The 18,580-nt window shown below is 38.0% G+C and overlaps 1 protein-coding gene across 2 annotated transcripts in view; it reads left to right on the top strand.

Annotated features, from left to right (window-relative positions):
• The window catches only part of Asb9 (ankyrin repeat and SOCS box containing 9), a 41,380-nt gene extending 23,102 nt beyond the window's left edge, over positions 1–18,278 (top strand). For both annotated transcript variants that reach the window (XM_063242738.1, XM_013144873.2), the window contains 5 exons: positions 8,158–8,265; positions 10,019–10,169; positions 11,451–11,585; positions 13,418–13,609; positions 18,055–18,278. In XM_063242738.1, coding sequence (XP_063098808.1) covers positions 8,158–8,265; positions 10,019–10,169; positions 11,451–11,585; positions 13,418–13,609; positions 18,055–18,224 — 756 coding nt within the window. In that variant the 3' untranslated portion in view covers positions 18,225–18,278. The remainder of the gene's footprint in view (positions 1–8,157; positions 8,266–10,018; positions 10,170–11,450; positions 11,586–13,417; positions 13,610–18,054) is intronic.
• The last annotated feature ends 302 nt before the right edge of the window (positions 18,279–18,580 follow it).

Genomic DNA, 18,580 nt, shown 5'->3' with positions numbered 1-18,580 from the left:
CTGTAACATGCTTCTACTACTATGATTTGTTATCTAGATTCTTAATTGAAGAGCATGCGAATTTTTGGTAAAAATTAGTGAAAATAGATTGAGAAAATTTCCTATAAAAAACGATTTTTCAAGGAAGTTTTTTTTACTACCCCCAGTTTACTACCCCCCATTTTTCATGGCAGCAGCCTATTATAAATAGAAATATAGATTATAACAGATAACTCTAGGTAAAAGAAGTTAGAATGGTTCTCAGATAAAATGAAACATTTACCATATTTTGGTAGGATAAAAAATGATCTTTGAAGCTTTTATATATAGCTTGCTAAATGTGGACAGATGTTCATCTGTGTTCAGTATTTATGTGTTTACTGAATGATCATCAGCCAGAACCACACCATTATCAAAGCTCTATCACATTATTCAAGTGAGTTACATATTAGAACCTTGATTTCTGCCTCAAAGCTCAGTACAATAATACAGTAGTCATGATTTCCTGGTACTAAGTATTTGGGTCAGCTGATATAAGGGATGCTTGCCTGGATTCAGCTCCAAGCAGTAAGTTAGGTATAGCTGCTGCACATATCTTTCATCCTTCATGGATCACTGGTTACCTGAGGCATTGTCAAGTGAACTTGACAAAAGGCCAGAGAATAGCAGGGAAAGGTCAATCAGATAAAAACATAGTCCATCCAATTTTTGCCTATAGTGCATCTACTACTATTCCATTGGTCACAGCAAATCACATGACCAAGTCCAAAGTCAAGGATCAAGGAAATATATATTTTGTCAACTATGAGATCATGGAAAGAGAGTGAATATGTTACACTACCATAGGAAAGCAAAGAATTGAGACCCTAAATTCAATTTAAATGGATTTGACAGAATTAACTGAAGATAGACAAATTGTCTAATCCCATTAGTCATCACAAGCAGTATCTATTTTATTATAATCTATGCAGCGCTTCAGATAATCAAAGAAAAACACTGTTGGAAAATTAAAAAATATTTTACTCAGATAAATAAGATAAAGCATTCAAGTGCCTATAAGACAAAGGGAAAACTATAAAATTAAATTCTCATTATATCAAGAAAGGAAAAATTGAACTCATTAGTTGTCATTCTATATCATTTATTCACATAAAAATAATCCAGGATACATTTTAAAAGATAACAATGCCTGGGTCTTACTTCAGACATTCTGATTTATCCTAGGGTAGGCTTCATGAATTCGTATTTGCTAAAAAAACAAACAAAAAAAAAACCCAAAAAAAAACCACTTCAGAATCACTGAGTGCAAGATAAGACATGGTCATTTTGATAGTTGTAGGAGAGAGAGGGTGGCTTTGAAAAAGATGGAATATAGTATGGGAAAAGGAATAAAAAGACTGATAGGTTGGATTTCTTTAAAATTAAGAACTTCATCAAAAGACAATGTTAAAAAAGTTGGAAAGGCAAGCCACAGACTAGGAGTCAATACTTGTAATTTTTTCACAGTTCTGGGGATTGAACCAACTGAAAATATTGTTAAAATATTCCTGGTCTAAAATGAAGACAACAAATAGGCATCCCAATATAAAATGAGTAGACACTTAGCCTGGCCATTCACAAAGAGAAGATCCAAATATTCAATAAATATATCAAACTGTGTTTATTGGTATAATAATTGAGGTAATGTGAATTTAAAAATAGAAGATACTATTACTTCTTCCCCTCAGTAGAATTATATTTGAAAAGATAAAGATAATACCATGTGCTGACAAGGATGTGGGCAACTGGCGTTCTCTTGCAAACCTAGGAGTATAAATTTGTACAGAATACTTTGGAAAATTGTTAATAATAACTACTAAGATTAAAAATATTCCAACTATAACTTAGCAATTCTATTTCTAGATATATATGTAATAGATACATACATATGTGTTTATAAAAAAAGCAAGTAGAGGTATAGTCATGCCAGCAAACAAAAAGAACCTTGAAAGCAATTCAAATACCCATCAAAGTAAAATGGAGAAATATATTATGGTGTATTACTGTGTTAGTTAGCTTTCCATCACTGTGACAAAACACTTGAGAAAAACCAACTTACAAGAAGGAAATTTTTAGTTTGCTCACAGTCTGTTGCTAAGGGCCTGTTGTGGCACAGAACATCATGGCAAGAATTCATGGTGGAGGAAACAGATCACATCATGGTGAGGGGGTGCAGAAAACAGATGAGAAGAGAAGAGAAAAGGAGAGGAGAGAGATCCTATATTTCCTTGGAAAACATACTGATGATGAAACTTTCTCTCACTGGCCCCAACACTTAAAGGTTCCATCAGTTTCTAAGATCTCAACAGGCTGGAAACCAAGCCTAAAATTTAATACCTGTACCTTTGAGGAACATTCCAAATCCAAACACCACTAGTTATTGAATAAAACTATATACAGCAGTGAAAATGGATGAGGGAATGATTCTGACCAGCATTTTGAATAAAAGCCAAGCACATCCACAGAAATATATACTTCATAGATCAGTTACTATGATAGTCTCGTATGATTTAGATTTGAAACTAAATTATGCTGTTACAAGTCAGTTTCATGAGTACCTCTGGGGACAAGTGGTGCATTGTAAGTTGAATCAGGCTTATGCAGGCCTGTAGTAATGTTCTTTTCCTTTTCTTGTGTAGTAATCACACAGGTAAATTTTCTTTGATAGTTCACTGAGATTTACACATAGGCTCTGCAAAGTTTTCATATCTGGTCATATCGCTTCAATAAAAACTCATTTTAAAAACACAGTGATTTGTTATGTGAATAGATGCAGTTAAGTAACCACTTTACCAGGACATGACCATGATTTGGTGCTTTTCCCTCAAGATTGCACATTGAAGTCCCCTTGGGCTGTGGTGTCCTTAGAAATACTGATGTCTGAATTGATTACATTGCAATTGTTATGGAATGCAGCCTGGATATCAGGACTTTTCTAAAGCTCCCTGGGTGAATCTGATCAGTTGTCAAGATTGAGAACCTTCTCAGTAAGGTCTCCTCTTAAGCAAGAGGTGTGGATCAAGTTTTAACAACTTGTATAAAACTCCTTATTGTTCGTCCTATAATCCTTAATGGGCTAAGTCATTATGAGGGTAGAAACAAGCAAAGATACTGTCATTCTAACACATCAGATCTTTAGATTGCGGCAGCTGATGGGAAGTTATATAACAAAGTAGAATAAATGCCATATAAACTTTCTGGAAGTTACTGACCACTAAGAATTTTGTATAATCATTTTCAGTCCTCATGATAGTCTCATTATAAGGTAGATGCAATTTGCCCATTTTACATACAAGGAAATTGAGTGTTAATGAGGTAAATAACTGACCCAAGTTGACACTGCTTTCCAGGGTAATGTCAGTATTTGGTCTTGGGACTCAGTCTGTTGGTCTCTCTTTTAAGATTGCAGTTCTAGATATGAAGTAAGATAGTGGTGTCATTAAAAAATTAGGGCTGGAAAAATATGGAGATAGTTTTTAGATTGGAAAAGGATGAATTTATGTTGCTAGCTAGGCATCTAGGTGTTATGTCTTAGCAGGGATAAGAAAATCTACTAGGGATGGAGATCAGATTTGAAAGTAATCGTGTGTGTGTGTGTGTGTGTGTGTGTGTGTGTGTGTGTGATGCAGAAAATACTGAGAGAAAAGAAAAAGATTTGAGGGCAAATTCTTGAGAGGTTGCCTATTTTGGGAGCTATAAGGAGGAAAAAAGACAAGAGTCTGTGAAATAGACAGTAAAAACGTGTCTAGTGGGTGGAAATTAGACAGAACTGCGTTGTAGAAGGCAGAGGAGAGGTTTCACGATGTCAAGATGAATACATAGCAAATTCAAGGTTGAGGGATATAGAGGAAAAAGCACTTGGATTGCACAATTAAAACAGTCTTGGCAAGATTGCATGGGTAAAAGATAAGAGAAGGGGAAAAAGAAGAAACAAAAAGCATGGGCAGTTTTTTTGTGGGGGAGGGGAAAGGACAGAATTAAATGAAGTTTGACAGATGGTCAGACTGAAGGATGAGCAGACTGAGAAAGCAATAGGAAAGTGTACCTCCAAAGAGAGAGCTGGGAAATGGAGGAATGTGAGAAGGTGGATGATAGAAGGTCATGGGGGTGAAAGGGGACAGTTGAGATCAAGGGAGGTTGGGTACGTTTATGCATTTCTTCCTCAAAGAAAGGCACCAAGGTAAAGAAGACTGGTGAAAATAGAGACTTTAGAGGTGAGAGCAAGGGGAACATAGGAATCTCACATCAGGTGGCTGTGATCTCCTTGGTGAAGGGGCAAGGGAATGAAGGTTATGATGAATGTGACAAAGACAGTGTTCATGACCTGCTTTTCTGCTGTGTGTGTAGAAGTAAGTGGTAATTGTGGACAGGAAAAACATAACCATGTTTGTTACCAGTTGGTTCAGCCTATACGGACATAATTTGTGGGGGAGGCTATGACAAAATGTTACCACTTACTGTGTACTATATTGTCCTTACGATATAGTAGAAGAAGGGTGTTCATACATCGTATAGTCCCAAGGACTCATCCCAAAGAGCTTCTGACCATAGGCTGATATGAGGTGAAAACTGGTAATAGAAAGTTTAAAGATAAATACTCAATCAGTACTTTTTGAAACTGAGATTTCCACTGTGTATTGAATGGTGTGTAAATTAATTGGTTAAAAGTTAACTTATGATGCTGTATGATTCAGGCTTTTCAATTATCTAGATAAGTTACTAAAATTCATTGAATGTAGAACTTTGACTTTATGATGAAGTAGAAATAATACCCTACATTTTCAAGAGAAAACTTAGAGAAACCTCTTTATTATATTAACATATAATGTGTGGTGAAAATGGTTGGCATCGTAAGTGATTTTTTTATTGCATTTCATTTAGCTGGATTTACATATAAACACCCAAATGCTGGTTTAAATATGACAGTTGGAACTGGCAGATACTTTTGTAATTATGAAATACTTCACAACGATTTCTTTAAAGACTACTTTTCTTTTATCTCATGATTTGTTAAACAGAGCAGAAAGCTGTTAACATTTTTGCTATAAATTTCTTCTGTGTTCTTGCAGTGCCAGTGAGAGATTTGACAAATATAGAACACTGAGAATAGAAACAAAAAGGATTTGAGGGGATGCCTCCATTAAAATAATAAAATAATAATTCCAAGAACAAAAGAGCTGCTGTCACACTGTGAAGTCCAAGGGTGGAACTTATGAAGGGCTAATGCAGTAACGCTAGTTCTGCCTGAGCCAGGAGTGGGAGGACAGTAAGTGTGTCAGGAGTGATGGTGAGTGAGGAATGATTTTAGACAACTTTAAAGCATTCTGGGATCAAATGTATAATACGGAACTGAGTCTTGGATTAATCATAGCTAAGATAAGAAAGAACATTTACTATACTATTTTCCTCCAGTTAAGGATTGAGTATTCTGCTGGATATGGTGGCAGCACACGTTTATAATCCTAGCACTCAGGAGGTGGAGGTGAGGGGATCATTGTGAGTTTGAAGCCACTTTAGGCTATGTAGTGAGTTCAAGGCCAATCTGAAATACAAAATGAGACCTTGTCCCAAAAAAGAAAAAAAGGAGGGGACGATATATTCTAGGAATATGGGGCTATGGAGCCATTCCTGGAGCTATTTCATGTTCTGTTTAGATTGGGCTTCTGATCCATCTCCTGGAAAGGACATTTTTCCAGAGGTGGACAGACCCTGAAGTCAGTCCTTCAGACATTTCTTTATGGAGGACCACTCAATGCTTTGACCCTGTATTAGTCATTTCCCTCTGTGCAACAAATTAGCCCCAGACTTAGCAATAAACATGTGGGTTTGTCGCAGAATGTGTGGGTCAGGCATACAGACCAAATTTCACTGGTTCAGAGAATTGTAACTGGGCAATCAAGGTGTGAACCAGAGCTGCCACCATCTTAAGACTTGACTAAGTGTGGATTTGCATTCAAGATCATTTAAGTAGCAGTTGGCAAGACTGAGTTCCTCCTGGGTTATTGGACTGAGAGCCTCAGTTCTTGGTTTGGCTGTTAGCTGAAAACCGCCCTCATTTCTTTGTCAAGGATCTCATCAAAACACATAAACAAACCAGTGAAGAGAACATGCAGACATGATGGAAATCAGTAATCTACTCCTGGATATGAACTTCTGTCATGTTTTCATATTCTCTTCAATAGAAGAAAATCTGTAGGTGTAGCCCTCAATCAAGGGAAGGGGATTACACAGGGTGTGAATACTGGAGACAGGAATTATGGAAAGGCTCATGGGTCAGAGACCTGCAAAACTAGGCAAGGTGAAGCTTCTTTTACTCTTTTCCTCATTATTCCTAGTTTCATACTTGGCATTATTAGTAACTTCTGGGTAAATCTCTATTTTAGACTGAGCTGAGAATGATTGAAGGCATTTTCTTCCAAATCACACACTGTAGTTGGCCAGGGGAACTGTGTAGTGCTGCAGGCGATGAGGCTCCGATGATCACGCCTTATTTGTGTGCCTTATTGACCAATTCTGCACTTTTCCTATGGGCCACTCTTCTTGTGGTTGTCCTTTGCCCAAGTTCTGTACCTGGGCCTGTCTTCCAAACACTTTTATCTGATACCCTTTCATAATTTTTGCCTTGTGTGAAAGTCACCCTTGTTGTATTGATAGAACCACTTTTAAAAAACTGTGATGACTGTATGAAAAATAACACTTTCCCTTGCCAATTGAATATTCAAATCATGGGTGCAAATAGTAAAGTAACAAAAGATGTATTCCTTCCTTTGATAAAGACCAGCATTGGCAGGTTTTTTCCATAAAGGACTAGTTAGTAAATATTTTAAGCTTTGCAGACTGAACTGTGTCTGTTGCAACTGTCCAACTGTGCCACTGTAACACAAGAGCTGTCACAGACAATACAAAAATGACTTGGTAGGGCTAAGTTCTGATAAAACTTTGTTTACAGACACTGAAATTTTTGAATTTCATATAATTTTATGTATCATAAAGTACTCTTCTTTTGATTTTTTTAACCATTTAAAATATAGCACATGTAAATTCCTCATGAACATGAGCATTATGTACTCAAACATGTACTAATAAAACATTAAAAATAAATAAAATATAAAAATAATTTGTAGCGACTGTCCTATACAGAAACAGGTTATTGGCTGGATTTGGCTCATGGGCTGTAGTTTGCTGATCACTTTGTTGAAATCAAGACAGAGCTAAGAAGGTCAAAAAAATTTAAATATCAAGGAATGGAGCATTGATTTTCTTTGAAAAAATTAGATAGAACTTATTTTTTTTACACACAGTATCGAATCCTGTTAAACCTAGCAAGTTAAACTAAACTGATTTGAAAACTTTTTTTAAATTGAGAAATACAGTAAACAAGCATAAAGAATATTTAAAAACACATACATACAATTTAAAAACAATACATACAATGATAATGAGAACATTGCCCCCCAGATCAAGAAATAGCAAAACAACACATCGCTAATTCCTCCAGAGTGACATCTATCCTATCCTTCCAATTGTTGTGGCTTCAGGTAAAGTTATGTCCATCTTCTCTCGAAGCAATATTATCCAATTTCCTTGCTTTTGTATGGTTTTACTTACTATGTATGCGTTCCAAAACAATATAGGTTAACTATACCTAATTTGTAACTTTTTATTGATGTAATCATTCAGTACATATTGTTTTGATTCTTGTTTCTTTTGCCCAGCATTGTTTTTGCAAGCATTATCCTTATACTTGCTTGCAATTACAGTTTGTTCAGTATAATATTGCTGTGATGTTTCTAGTTTATTAATCTAGTTGATGAAGGATGGATATTCAGGCTATTTGTAGTTTTGAGCTATCCTAATTAATATTGCTGGGTACCTTCTTGTATATTTAGCTAGGTATGCATTTCTTGAGTGTACATACCTTCGTGTGAAATTGTTGGGTTGTAGGCATGTGTGACACTGGCTTTAATAGTCACTGCCAAACTGATTTCATTAGTGGTTGTATCATAAGAACAGTACAGTAGAATACTGACAGTACAAGTTAACTTTCTAAAGAACTGCATAGTACTAGAATAATGGCTGAAAGCCACCCCCAAGGCCCGTTGCTTTGCATCACTATTGTGTTTGATTTCTGTCTGCCAGGGGTGGCCTGTAAACCTCAGCACGGAAGATCACGTCTCTCCACTCCATGAAGCCTGTCTTGGAGGTCATCCATCTTGTGCAAGTATTTTATTAATGCATGGAGCTCAGGTAAATATGGCTCAAATTATATTTTAGAAGCAAATAATATCTAAGAATGAAAAATGACTGTGACTATCTTTTCTCCATAATTTCTGACATGGTTTTCCTGATTTGAAATAGGAAGAATGATGGTTTTCAAGAATTGTTATGTTCTTCGAGTTTGTTGCTTTAGTGATAGGTGAAATATTGAATTTTTAGCTAGAAAATTATGTTTCGAGTCTCTAGTATTTTCTTTGCCAGACTCAAAAAATAAATAACTGGGAATTGTTTGTCTTCATTGCTATAAGTGGTGGGTAGTAAAATATTGTAGAAAATCTATAACATTTGTCTAGGATGTCTTGGGAGACAGAAAATCTCTATGTGTCTCTCATCCTTACAAAGCCTTATCATAAGGGAATAGGCACAGAACAATAGAAAGAATCTGTGACCGTTTTTGCAGACTACAATAATGTATTCGGTTAAGCACTAAGAGGGTGGTTACAAGCACAAAAGTATTTCACTATTTATCACCTGGAGAAAAGGAGTCAAAAGAAGATTCCTATAAGACATGATGTCTAAGCTGAAACTTAGAGGACAGTAGAATGGTGGATCAGGAAAAGTTAAAAGGCTTTCCAGCCACTGGGAAAGCCAATTCAAAGGCTTGACTGTGAAAGGGAGTGCATTTCTGTGACCCATTCCTATGGCAGCATAGACAGAATGACAGAGTTCTGAACATAAGCAACCTTGTCAGTGTCAAATAAAAAGGGGTTTGTCTCGAAATGAGTAGAGAGCCAGAGATGACTGCATCATCAGATTTATATGTAAGTTCTAAAACTTACTAAAAAAATGGAAACAGGATCAGGGCTAAAGTGAAGTCAAAGTGGTACGTAGGTTACATATTTTCAAGAGATGTTCACTCTCTTGTATATCCTCTGGTATACCTGTGACTCTAGCAGTGAACATCTTTTAAAGTCTGCACCCTGAGTGTCTTTTGTAGCTCAGTCAGGTCCTGGCCTTGTGTGGAAACAGAATGTAAGCATGATTTCATTGTCTTCATAATATCAGCATTCAACAGATTCACCAAGGAATTCTTTAACAATATAAAAGAAGAACATACCTGCATATGACTATGCTCTTTACTAGTTGACTGTAGCCCAAACATTGTGACGTTAGATGTCAGCTTGTAAATTTCAGACTTTAAACATTAGAAAACCTAACCCCCAAAACTACAACTCCGTGACCTTATTAGGACATTGACCAGTTTTGAATCCATTAGTAAAAACATTTAAGTAGTCTACTGACTGTATAAATTATCCCTTGAGCCAGCCTTACCATCTTACTGATTTCCTCATTAACAAATGAATTGAATGAATTTTTTTGGCCTTTGTTAACTCTACATTTCTATGAAAGCTGGGTTTTATAATTTTTAAAAATTATAGTTTTACAATTTTAGAAGATCACTTTTGCTGCTGTGAGAAGACTGGGCTTGTCTAGGATAAAAGCTTAAAATATAAATGATAGTTTGTAAGTTATAAAAATTATCCTTATTGGTTTCAAGATTCATGTTCCTGGAGAGAGTGAGGAGGTGGAACCTTTTGTAACACCCTTGCCGCCTTGCATTCAATAACCTCATTCAGAGTTTTCATAGCAAATTTCTGGACTCTGATACTTTTCTGCCCATTTTTATAGCTGTGGACTTTAAGGCTCAGAGAAATTAAATAATATGTTTTAAGTAGGAAAGCTTACCCCACTGCCTGTCTTCATCCTGGAACTTTTTCCATAGGTGAACGCTATGAGCACAGATTGGCATACTCCCCTGTTTAATGCATGCATCAGTGGCAGTCTGGACTGCGTGAATTTGCTTTTGCAGAACGGAGCCAGTCCTCACTCAGAGAGTGATCTGGCATCTCCAATCCATGAGGCTGCTAAGAGAGGTAAATCTGTTGGGAATTTCTGATTTTCCACTTAGTCCTTGAAGAGTAGTAGTTCTCAAAGTGAGACCCCAAGACTGGAAGCATCAGCAGGGTAGGGTCTGCCAGTGGGGGCCTTTTGGGCCTCACACCAGACCTGCTGATTGATTAACTCTGCCGGTGGGGTCCAACCATCTGTGTTTAGTTTAATAAGCCCTTCTGGTGATTCTGCTGCACAGGAAGCTTGAGAATCTTCCTTTTAGAGAATCTGAAATGTTTACCACTATATTTCTGGAACAGGGCCTGGTATGCATAGTAGACTATTCATCAATATTTATGGAATATGTTGTTGACCCCATGTGATAGTTTTTCGTAATACAAATTATATTCTTCTATTTTATGGTCCTAAAGAACAGTATTTCAGGCCCACCTCAGTTTGTCAAATGAAACAAATTTCAGTTTTGGGAATTATAATATGTTACGTACCATTGGGGGTAATTCTTTTTATAAAGTCACATATTTCCTGATGTTCTTAATTTTAAGACAAATGATAAAATTGCAAGGTTTGCTTCTCTCTGATGTTTATCATCATCATCAAGACTATTCTTTGACAGAGGACTTTCTGTTTCCCTGGTAGCTTTCCAGAATGGCTTCTTTTTGACAGGATCAATCCATAAGATTATTATCTCCCCAAACACTGATATTTATTTAAGAGGCCTGCCAACTCATACAACTAAAAGGGATACATACAGCTAACATGGCATAACTAGAAAAACATGCAGGGACATTGTTTAAAGTATGATATTCTGGACCAAAGCAGAGTGATTCATCTTTCACCAAATCTAGCTTGCCAGGCTGGGTCCTGTTCCTATTGGGTTTGGCAGCTTCTTGCGAGCTTTGCCTGGGCCAGCTGTGGCCTGCTGATTCCAGGCCTGCTCTTGTTGAGATCAGAAGTTTCCTTTCCTGTCCTGTGGCCCACATCACATCCTTTCTTCTTCAAGTCCACTTTCAGTTCCTGTTCCTCTATTGGCCACAAATAATTGAAAAATGTGGATGGTTGCTGATTGCTTACTCCGACTACTGAATTTAACTACAGTTCCACCCTTAGCCACAGATCTCATCTTGGGCTCAACCCTTTAACTGATGGCAATATGTAAAATCATTCTTCATTCTAAGTAAAGGAAATAAGTTTTGATCCTTGGCTACATTACTGGCAAATTTAAACATGCAAAAAATGGGGACAATGTCATTTCCCTAGTTAAGGGAACCTGTGCTCTAACTGCTTTCTACTGCTTTGGGCTACAGGCCATATGGAGTGCATCGAGGCCCTTGTAGCTTATGGTGCCAACATTAACCATAACATCAGTCACCTGGGCACCCCCTTGTATTTGGCCTGTGAAAAACAGCAGCTAGCCTGTGTCAAGAAGCTTCTGGAGTCAGGTAAGTCGGGGGCGGGGGGAGCAAGGAAAGAAAATGAAAACAAAATGAAATGTATTTTAAAGATATTTCTATTGGGGGAGAATGAGTTCAGGCCAAGAGTTGGGTAATACCAGAGTCCATGATGTGTTCCCATTGGTGGTCATTTCACACGGGTTGGACTTTAGTTCTCTTATTCATAAGCAGAATGGTGATGATGATGATAATGATGATGATGATGTTGATACCCCTTGGTCCACAATGATCATTCCTTCCTCCTCCTATTGCTCCACCTCTCTCCTTTTGGCCAATTGTATGATGAGGCCCTGCACAACTTGCAAATTTGCTGGATTTGGGCCGAGTCTTCCTTCTGAGACTGCCCTCATTGATTTGTTTGATTTGGATATTGAATTTGCCCCATTTTAAGTATTTTATTTTGCCTTTTCACTTCCCTGCTATTGTCCAGCCATCTTTTCAACACCCAGGACACTACTTTACCACCTCTTTAATTTTGTGAGTCTTTTTCATTCTTTAACATTCCAGGCCATCACATCCCTTCATAGTGGTTCACCCTATGAAGGGTGTATCTTTATTGTTTAATAAATACAAAACATTGCCACCATTAAAAAAAATCCAGAAACCCTTCCCTGTACTGAATATTCTTGTAGTCCTTATTGCTTTACATTCATTCACAGCTACTTCTATGAATTAGGAGATTTATTCATGTTCATGCATATTTGTTTGTGTCTCTTTATATCTGTCTCGTTCTGTCTCGTTCTTTCTCTGTCACTCTGTTCTTTCTCTGTTTCTGTGTTGTCTCTCTCTCTCTCTCTCTCTCTCTCTCTCTCTCTCTCTCTCTGTCTCTCTCTCTCCTCCTCTCTCTCTCTGCTCACTCTCCCTCTATGTTTCTCCACCTTCCTCTCCCATTACCCTAGGTAGATTTTAAGTTCCTAGCCTGGAAAGAACCCTGTTTTACATCACTTACAAAGTCAAACATAATGCATGATCAATTTGGGTAACATTTATTGAACGGACATAGATCCTAATTTTGCTGGAGGGACAGTTGCTCAGCAGGACCTACATGTCTTAACATATTACAGCAGGAGCCAAGAACTGGGTTCGGGTGGGGATTTGTTAGGAGTGTAGGTGTGGAATTGAGTGGGAGATGGTCCTAGGTCCTCTCTACTCCTGAAGAGGAAAAGTTGGCCACCTTCTCTGTGATCTTGGGATTGGCCATCCAAAACTCAGAGACCCCCCCCCCAAGAATTGGTTGGTTTTCACAGTCCAAATCTCACATTCTTAAGTCCTAGGTCTAAGTCCCATGGCAGATGCTCAGAACATGAATTTGGTGGCTAGGTATATACAGAATTTCACCATCTTGCTTTACTCTCAGTACTGACTGATTTTTTGAGACAGTTGTATGCCGATATTCAAGGCTCGCCTTGAACTTGCACCTTTTGTCCTGCCTCAGCCTCCTAAGGTAGTGGGATTAAAGGCATGCCCCACCATGCCTGAACCACATTGACTAATTCTTAGACTCTGTTCACAATGCATGTGGTATGCTTTCTGGTCACCAGGTTTTTTCTTCTGTGTATCATGCCTGTGAGTAACGCTCAGTGGCAAACTTTTTTAACCTCATGTGCTATACAACTCTTGTGGCACATACAGTTGCACTGCCAAATGACATTTTCTTCATGTATTAAATGGGATCAAATCATCTTCTGGTTTCACAGAATTACCATGCTCCCCACGGATTCTCTTTCATTAGGGAATTTTGAGATTCAGTGCTCTGAGTGTGGGGAATTGGCTGGGCTCCACTTTGTGGCTGACTATGTTTTGTTCGTATGTCTGTTTAGGAGCAGATGTGAACCAAGGCAAGGATCTGGATTCTCCTCTTCATGTAGCAGCCAGGATGTACAGTGAGGAGCTGGCTTGCCTGCTCATGGACTTCGGAGCAAACATCCAGGCCAGGAATGCTGAAGGCAAACGTCCTGTGGACCTGTTGCCTCCAGACAGTCCTTTGATTAAGCTCTTCTTGCAGAGAGAAGGTGCTTTTTCTTTGCCCAAATCTAAGCTCTAATCTGTAGAGGGTGTCTTCTGGCACTAAGAGGAGGCAGATATTTACTAAGTTCTGACTTCCATCCCTGTAGAAGATCACTCTCTGCTACCAAGTGTGAGGAAGTTGAAAACATTTAGTATTTAACAAGATGCAGTATTGGTTATGTAGTGGACAGTCCCCCTGCTGTTTTGTATGTTGGAGATAAGTTGTTTGGGATGATCTAATATTCACATATACGGTAGGCTAGTTCAAAAACTTAAATTCACATTTTAAAATTTCAAAATTAAAGTTACCTAAAACATGCTTTGAAATGGTGCATCAAAAACCTCTTTGGCATTGCATGATGCCCAGAATTTCTTATTTCACTAAAGGTGGGCCAAAGTACTGGGAATTTGATCTCTGGCATTAAAATGTAGGTAATTAAGTATTTAGGGTATTTCTTTAATGATTCACATCAATAAAGACACATTTACTACTATTAGCTAACCAAAGGTAAGTCCACACTCCTACATTAATAAGAACTGACACTTCTAAACCAAACAACTAAATACTGTGGTACATTGATGTACACAGGAGAAAGAGTATTCTCTTGGTGCATGGGCCAACATGGGAAGCAAAAACACCCAGCTTGGGGTGACATCTGATTTCAATCTTAATTGTTCCTCGACTTAATTCAGTACTTGCTGAATCTTTTCAGTAAAAAAAAGTTTTCTTTTCTTCCTTTTTTAAAAAAAAACAGTTTAAAAACTATAGTGGCTGTAGAATTTTTGATAAGTTTCTCTACCAGGATTCTGATGCCATGTGTTGTAATTTGGGATTCTTTCCCCACTTGCTGAGAAACACAGCTGGTTCTGGGCAGAACTGCAAAGTGGGCCAAGGAATTCTTCCTATTCTTACTGCCGCAGCCAAACCCCTGTGTTGGGGCATGCCTGTGCTCCCCAGCAGTGCTGATGTTGGCAGGGCTGGCGAATATAGACCCCAGAAGAGTGAAGAGGCCGTTGGAGACCCCTTTATGTTAAACAGTGGGTGGGATAATTACTGGGCAGTTCTACCTGCATTTTGATGACTTCTTATTTTCAAAAAATGCAATTTATATAGAGCTGATTTCTCCTATAGTGCCTCAGGGCTCACACAAATGTCTCAATTTCTTTCAAAGTCAGAAGAAAAAACTGAACAAACTCAACCTAAATTATATTCATCTTTATACCAATGTAATAGTACAATATAATTTTAATATATTTTTACTAGGGCAGAGATCCACAGAGGTAAAAGTGCCTTAGGACCCCTGAAAGTCATAACCCATTTCCCATCAAATAACCTCCTAAGATTCTCAAATTGCTTTCACTGGCTCTTCTTTTCCATTGTATTTCTCAAAACCATTTCTAGCGACCTAGGTTATCTTGAATTCCTTCACTTCTCATTTTGCATAGTGACAGTGTGGCCAAGGACCCAACTAGTTTATAAAGTGCACTTTTGAGGGCTTGAGATGTGGCTCAGCTTAGCATGGGTAAGACCCGAGGTTCAATCCCAGCAGCAAAAATAAGTAAATAGACAAATAAGTAAATGCATGGTTTGGCCACCAGAGAGAATCACTGGCTTGTTTCCCCCCCATGAGTTGTTTTTGGAATTCTGCTGAAGTCACTTCTGGGTGGGTGGGAAGCCCACCAGAAATGGTGCTGCCAGGCAAACATAGGAATTCATACCTGCAGATTTAACCCATTTTCCTCTCTGTGTGTGCCTGATAATTCAATCCATATGCTTCTGTGTGATATTTAATTAATTACTCCTTTCGGTGGTGTGACAGGAAAACATCAGGTAAGAGTCAACTTTGTTCTAAGTTGTGTTTACATGGTAGTTAGGAAAAGCAAGATTCTCCTCTCTTTGGAATGAAAGGGAAATAATTTCGAGAACATTACCGGTCTTGATAAGCATCGATAGCCATGTTTGCGCATGACATGCAATGAAAACCAAGAATGACTCTGTTAGCCTAGCAGGGCAGGAGCCTTTCACACTTCGGCCTTGAAGCCTCATGAATGCTGCTGGGGAGGGGTGGGTAGGGGAGAAAGTGAGGTCCAAAGAGACAAATTGGCTGCTTAGCAACCCCCTTCAAGGCTTGCATGTGCCACCAAGTGGCTACAAAATTGTAGTGGATTTTCAGCTCTGTTTATATGGAATTAGAACTATAGTTATTGTAAGTTGTCCTACTTGTACTAAACAGCAGCTATTCAATTAGCGTCAATATTATATTGCACTTACTCTGACGTCCTGCCTTGCATAATTGCATCAGTCTTGCTCTCAGATCGTGTTCTTTATAGTGCTTTATCACTACCTCCTAGTTACCCTGGTAGTATATCCAGAAAATATTATTAATCACATCTTTCATTATTCCTTGGTGAGATTAAAGTCAGTTTTTCCACAGTGTACCTTTTGCATTGTGTTAGTATAGACTTTCAATGCACTGGCTATAATTTGAAAGGTGCTCTAAATTCTAACAGGACCCATCTTAGTTACTGTTCTCATTGCTGGGACAAAATACCTGACATCCACAAGTTAAAGGAGGAAAAACTTACTTAGCTGGCAATTTGTAGAGGTTTTAGTCCATAGCTCACTGGCTCCAAGGCAGGATTTCATGGCAGAGGAGCATGACAGAGGAGAAACAGTTCATGGTGTGGCAAGCAGAAGGCAGCAAGCAGCAGCAGTAAACAAGCCCAACTTCTTTCTGTCCCTTTATATTTCATCCAGGCTACAAACCCATTGGCTGGTGTCATCCACACTGAGAGAGGCTTTCATTATACACACCTAGAACTATGCTAAACTCTTAAGTTTTCACATGCCCTTAATCCTAGTATCACATGCTAGAACCTGTACCATACAATCATGAGCCAGCAACTCTCAAAACCCCACCTATGAGCACATGAGGCTTCAGGGAGCATCTAGATACAAGCCATAATATGAGCCATTGGAAAGTTAAGACCCAATTTAAAATCTTACATTCAAACAGCAGTGGCACTATATGCTTGTAACCCCAGAATTCTGGGAGGCTGAAACAGGATTAGAACTTTGAGATCAGTCTGGCAATTCAGTGATTGAGCAAGACCCTGTCTCAAATTAAAAAGAAAAAAGCTTGGGATGTAGCTCAGTGTGAGTACCTTGGATTCGATCTCCAGTATGACAAAACAAAACAAAGCAAAACAATACCTTGAATTCATTTCTTTGGTATTTGTCTCTTCCTTTCTCTCCTTGTTCTCTATCACCTGAGAGATAACAGTTTACCCTGCAGATTTTGGTCAGCCTATGAAAAAGTAGAACCCACAATATCCTTTTGGGTGTATTCTCAACTGTTGCTGGGGCTCATGTCTTTTTAAAACGTCCATGTACAACAGGTCCCAGCTAACAATAACTGAAGCAACATCTCTGGAGTAGGGCCCAACATCATATAGCTTGAAGTTCTCCTATCCCAGACAATTCTGAAGTATAGCTGGGATTGAGGATTCCTGGAACTCCTCAATAGTTTCAAAGAGAATTTTCACTACAGTATGATGCAAAGAGTGAGGGAGAAGATGAGAAATCATTCCCCATCCTGTTATCCTGTATCGAGGTTTCTCAAACCTCAGCACTCAAGGCACTTTGGGCCAGTTGAAGTCTGTCCTGTTCCTTGTAGCACGTTTATCAGTAGCCCTGGCCTCTACCTACATGATGTCAGCAGTATTTTTCCCATGTTATGATAATTAAATATCTCCAAAAAATGTCTCCAGGTATTGCCTCGTTCCCTGGGGAGCAAAGTATTTCTTTCTTCCCTCTTCCAAGCCTCTCCCCTCTGGTGATCCAGGGCCCTAAATGGAAATATTTGAATATATTCTGTGAAAGGTTTATATTAATTTCTTTTCATTGATGATTTGAAGCTTTAGGGTAGTTCAGCATTACAAACATGAAAGCAAATATGACTTAATAAGCCAGTACACATTTATGGTTCACAGATATATTACTGTATCAGAATAATTTAATAATTAATCAAATTATAAAATAGTCATGCTCACATCTAGAACTGTGATTTCATTTTTTAAGGTCAAAGACTCAAGAATGCCATTAAACATAAATTTTAGTTTCATTATTAGATGTTTTTGTGTAGCAGTATAATTCTCAAATTAGTTTCCTTAAGCCTCTGCTAGTAAGACTAACCTTTAAATTTCTTAAACTCTGTTCTAAATTAAAACCCAATGAGCTAACTTCAGTCAGACACCAGAAAAGAGAGAAAATAATCTAAAAAATGCCTGCTGCAAAAAAACAGCCCAGATGGAAAATGGTCTGAAACAGTCTCATATTATTTCCTTGTAACAATGTTTTATCTTGTAAGATTTTTTTTAAAAAAGGAAAAGAAAAGCAGTCTTAGATCAATGAAACTAGTGTGAGACTTGTCTTATGATCTTTCTCCAGGGCCTTCTTCTTTGATGGAGCTATGCCGCTTGAGAATCAGACAGTGCTTTGGAATCCAGCAGCATCATAAGATAACTGAGCTCATCCTTCCAGACACACTGAAACAGTTTCTCCTACACCTTAACTGTGTCGAAGAAATGGATTCAGAAACACCAGCAAAACATAATTGAATGTTGTTGCCATCAGAACCTAAAATAAAGTTAGGCTCATAGATCCTGGCAAAATTTTTTCATTCGATTTTTGTTTATAATTGAAGCACAATGATTACTTTATATGATACACTAGAAGGCATAGTTTCCTCTCTGATTAGAAGAGTGCCTAAAATTGTTAAACGACTACCTTTTTAATATCTACTACAGTAAGCAAAGAATACTTTATACATCATCTGATTTAACCCTCACAGCAAACCTAGCAGGTGGGCACTTCCCCCAGGTAATTTGCTGAAACTCAGGAACATCAATATGTTCAATTACTCAGATCAAGGAGAGAGGAGCCAGGTTCAAACATAGATTTTCTGATGTTAACT

The sequence above is a fragment of the Cavia porcellus genome, unplaced genomic scaffold (assembly GCF_034190915.1).
Source record: "Cavia porcellus strain 051 isolate PalLab524CR breed Dunkin Hartley unplaced genomic scaffold, mCavPor4.1 scaffold_33, whole genome shotgun sequence".
NCBI classification, from domain to species: Eukaryota; Metazoa; Chordata; class Mammalia; order Rodentia; family Caviidae; genus Cavia; species Cavia porcellus.
This window is presented reverse-complemented; position numbering and strand designations above follow the sequence as displayed.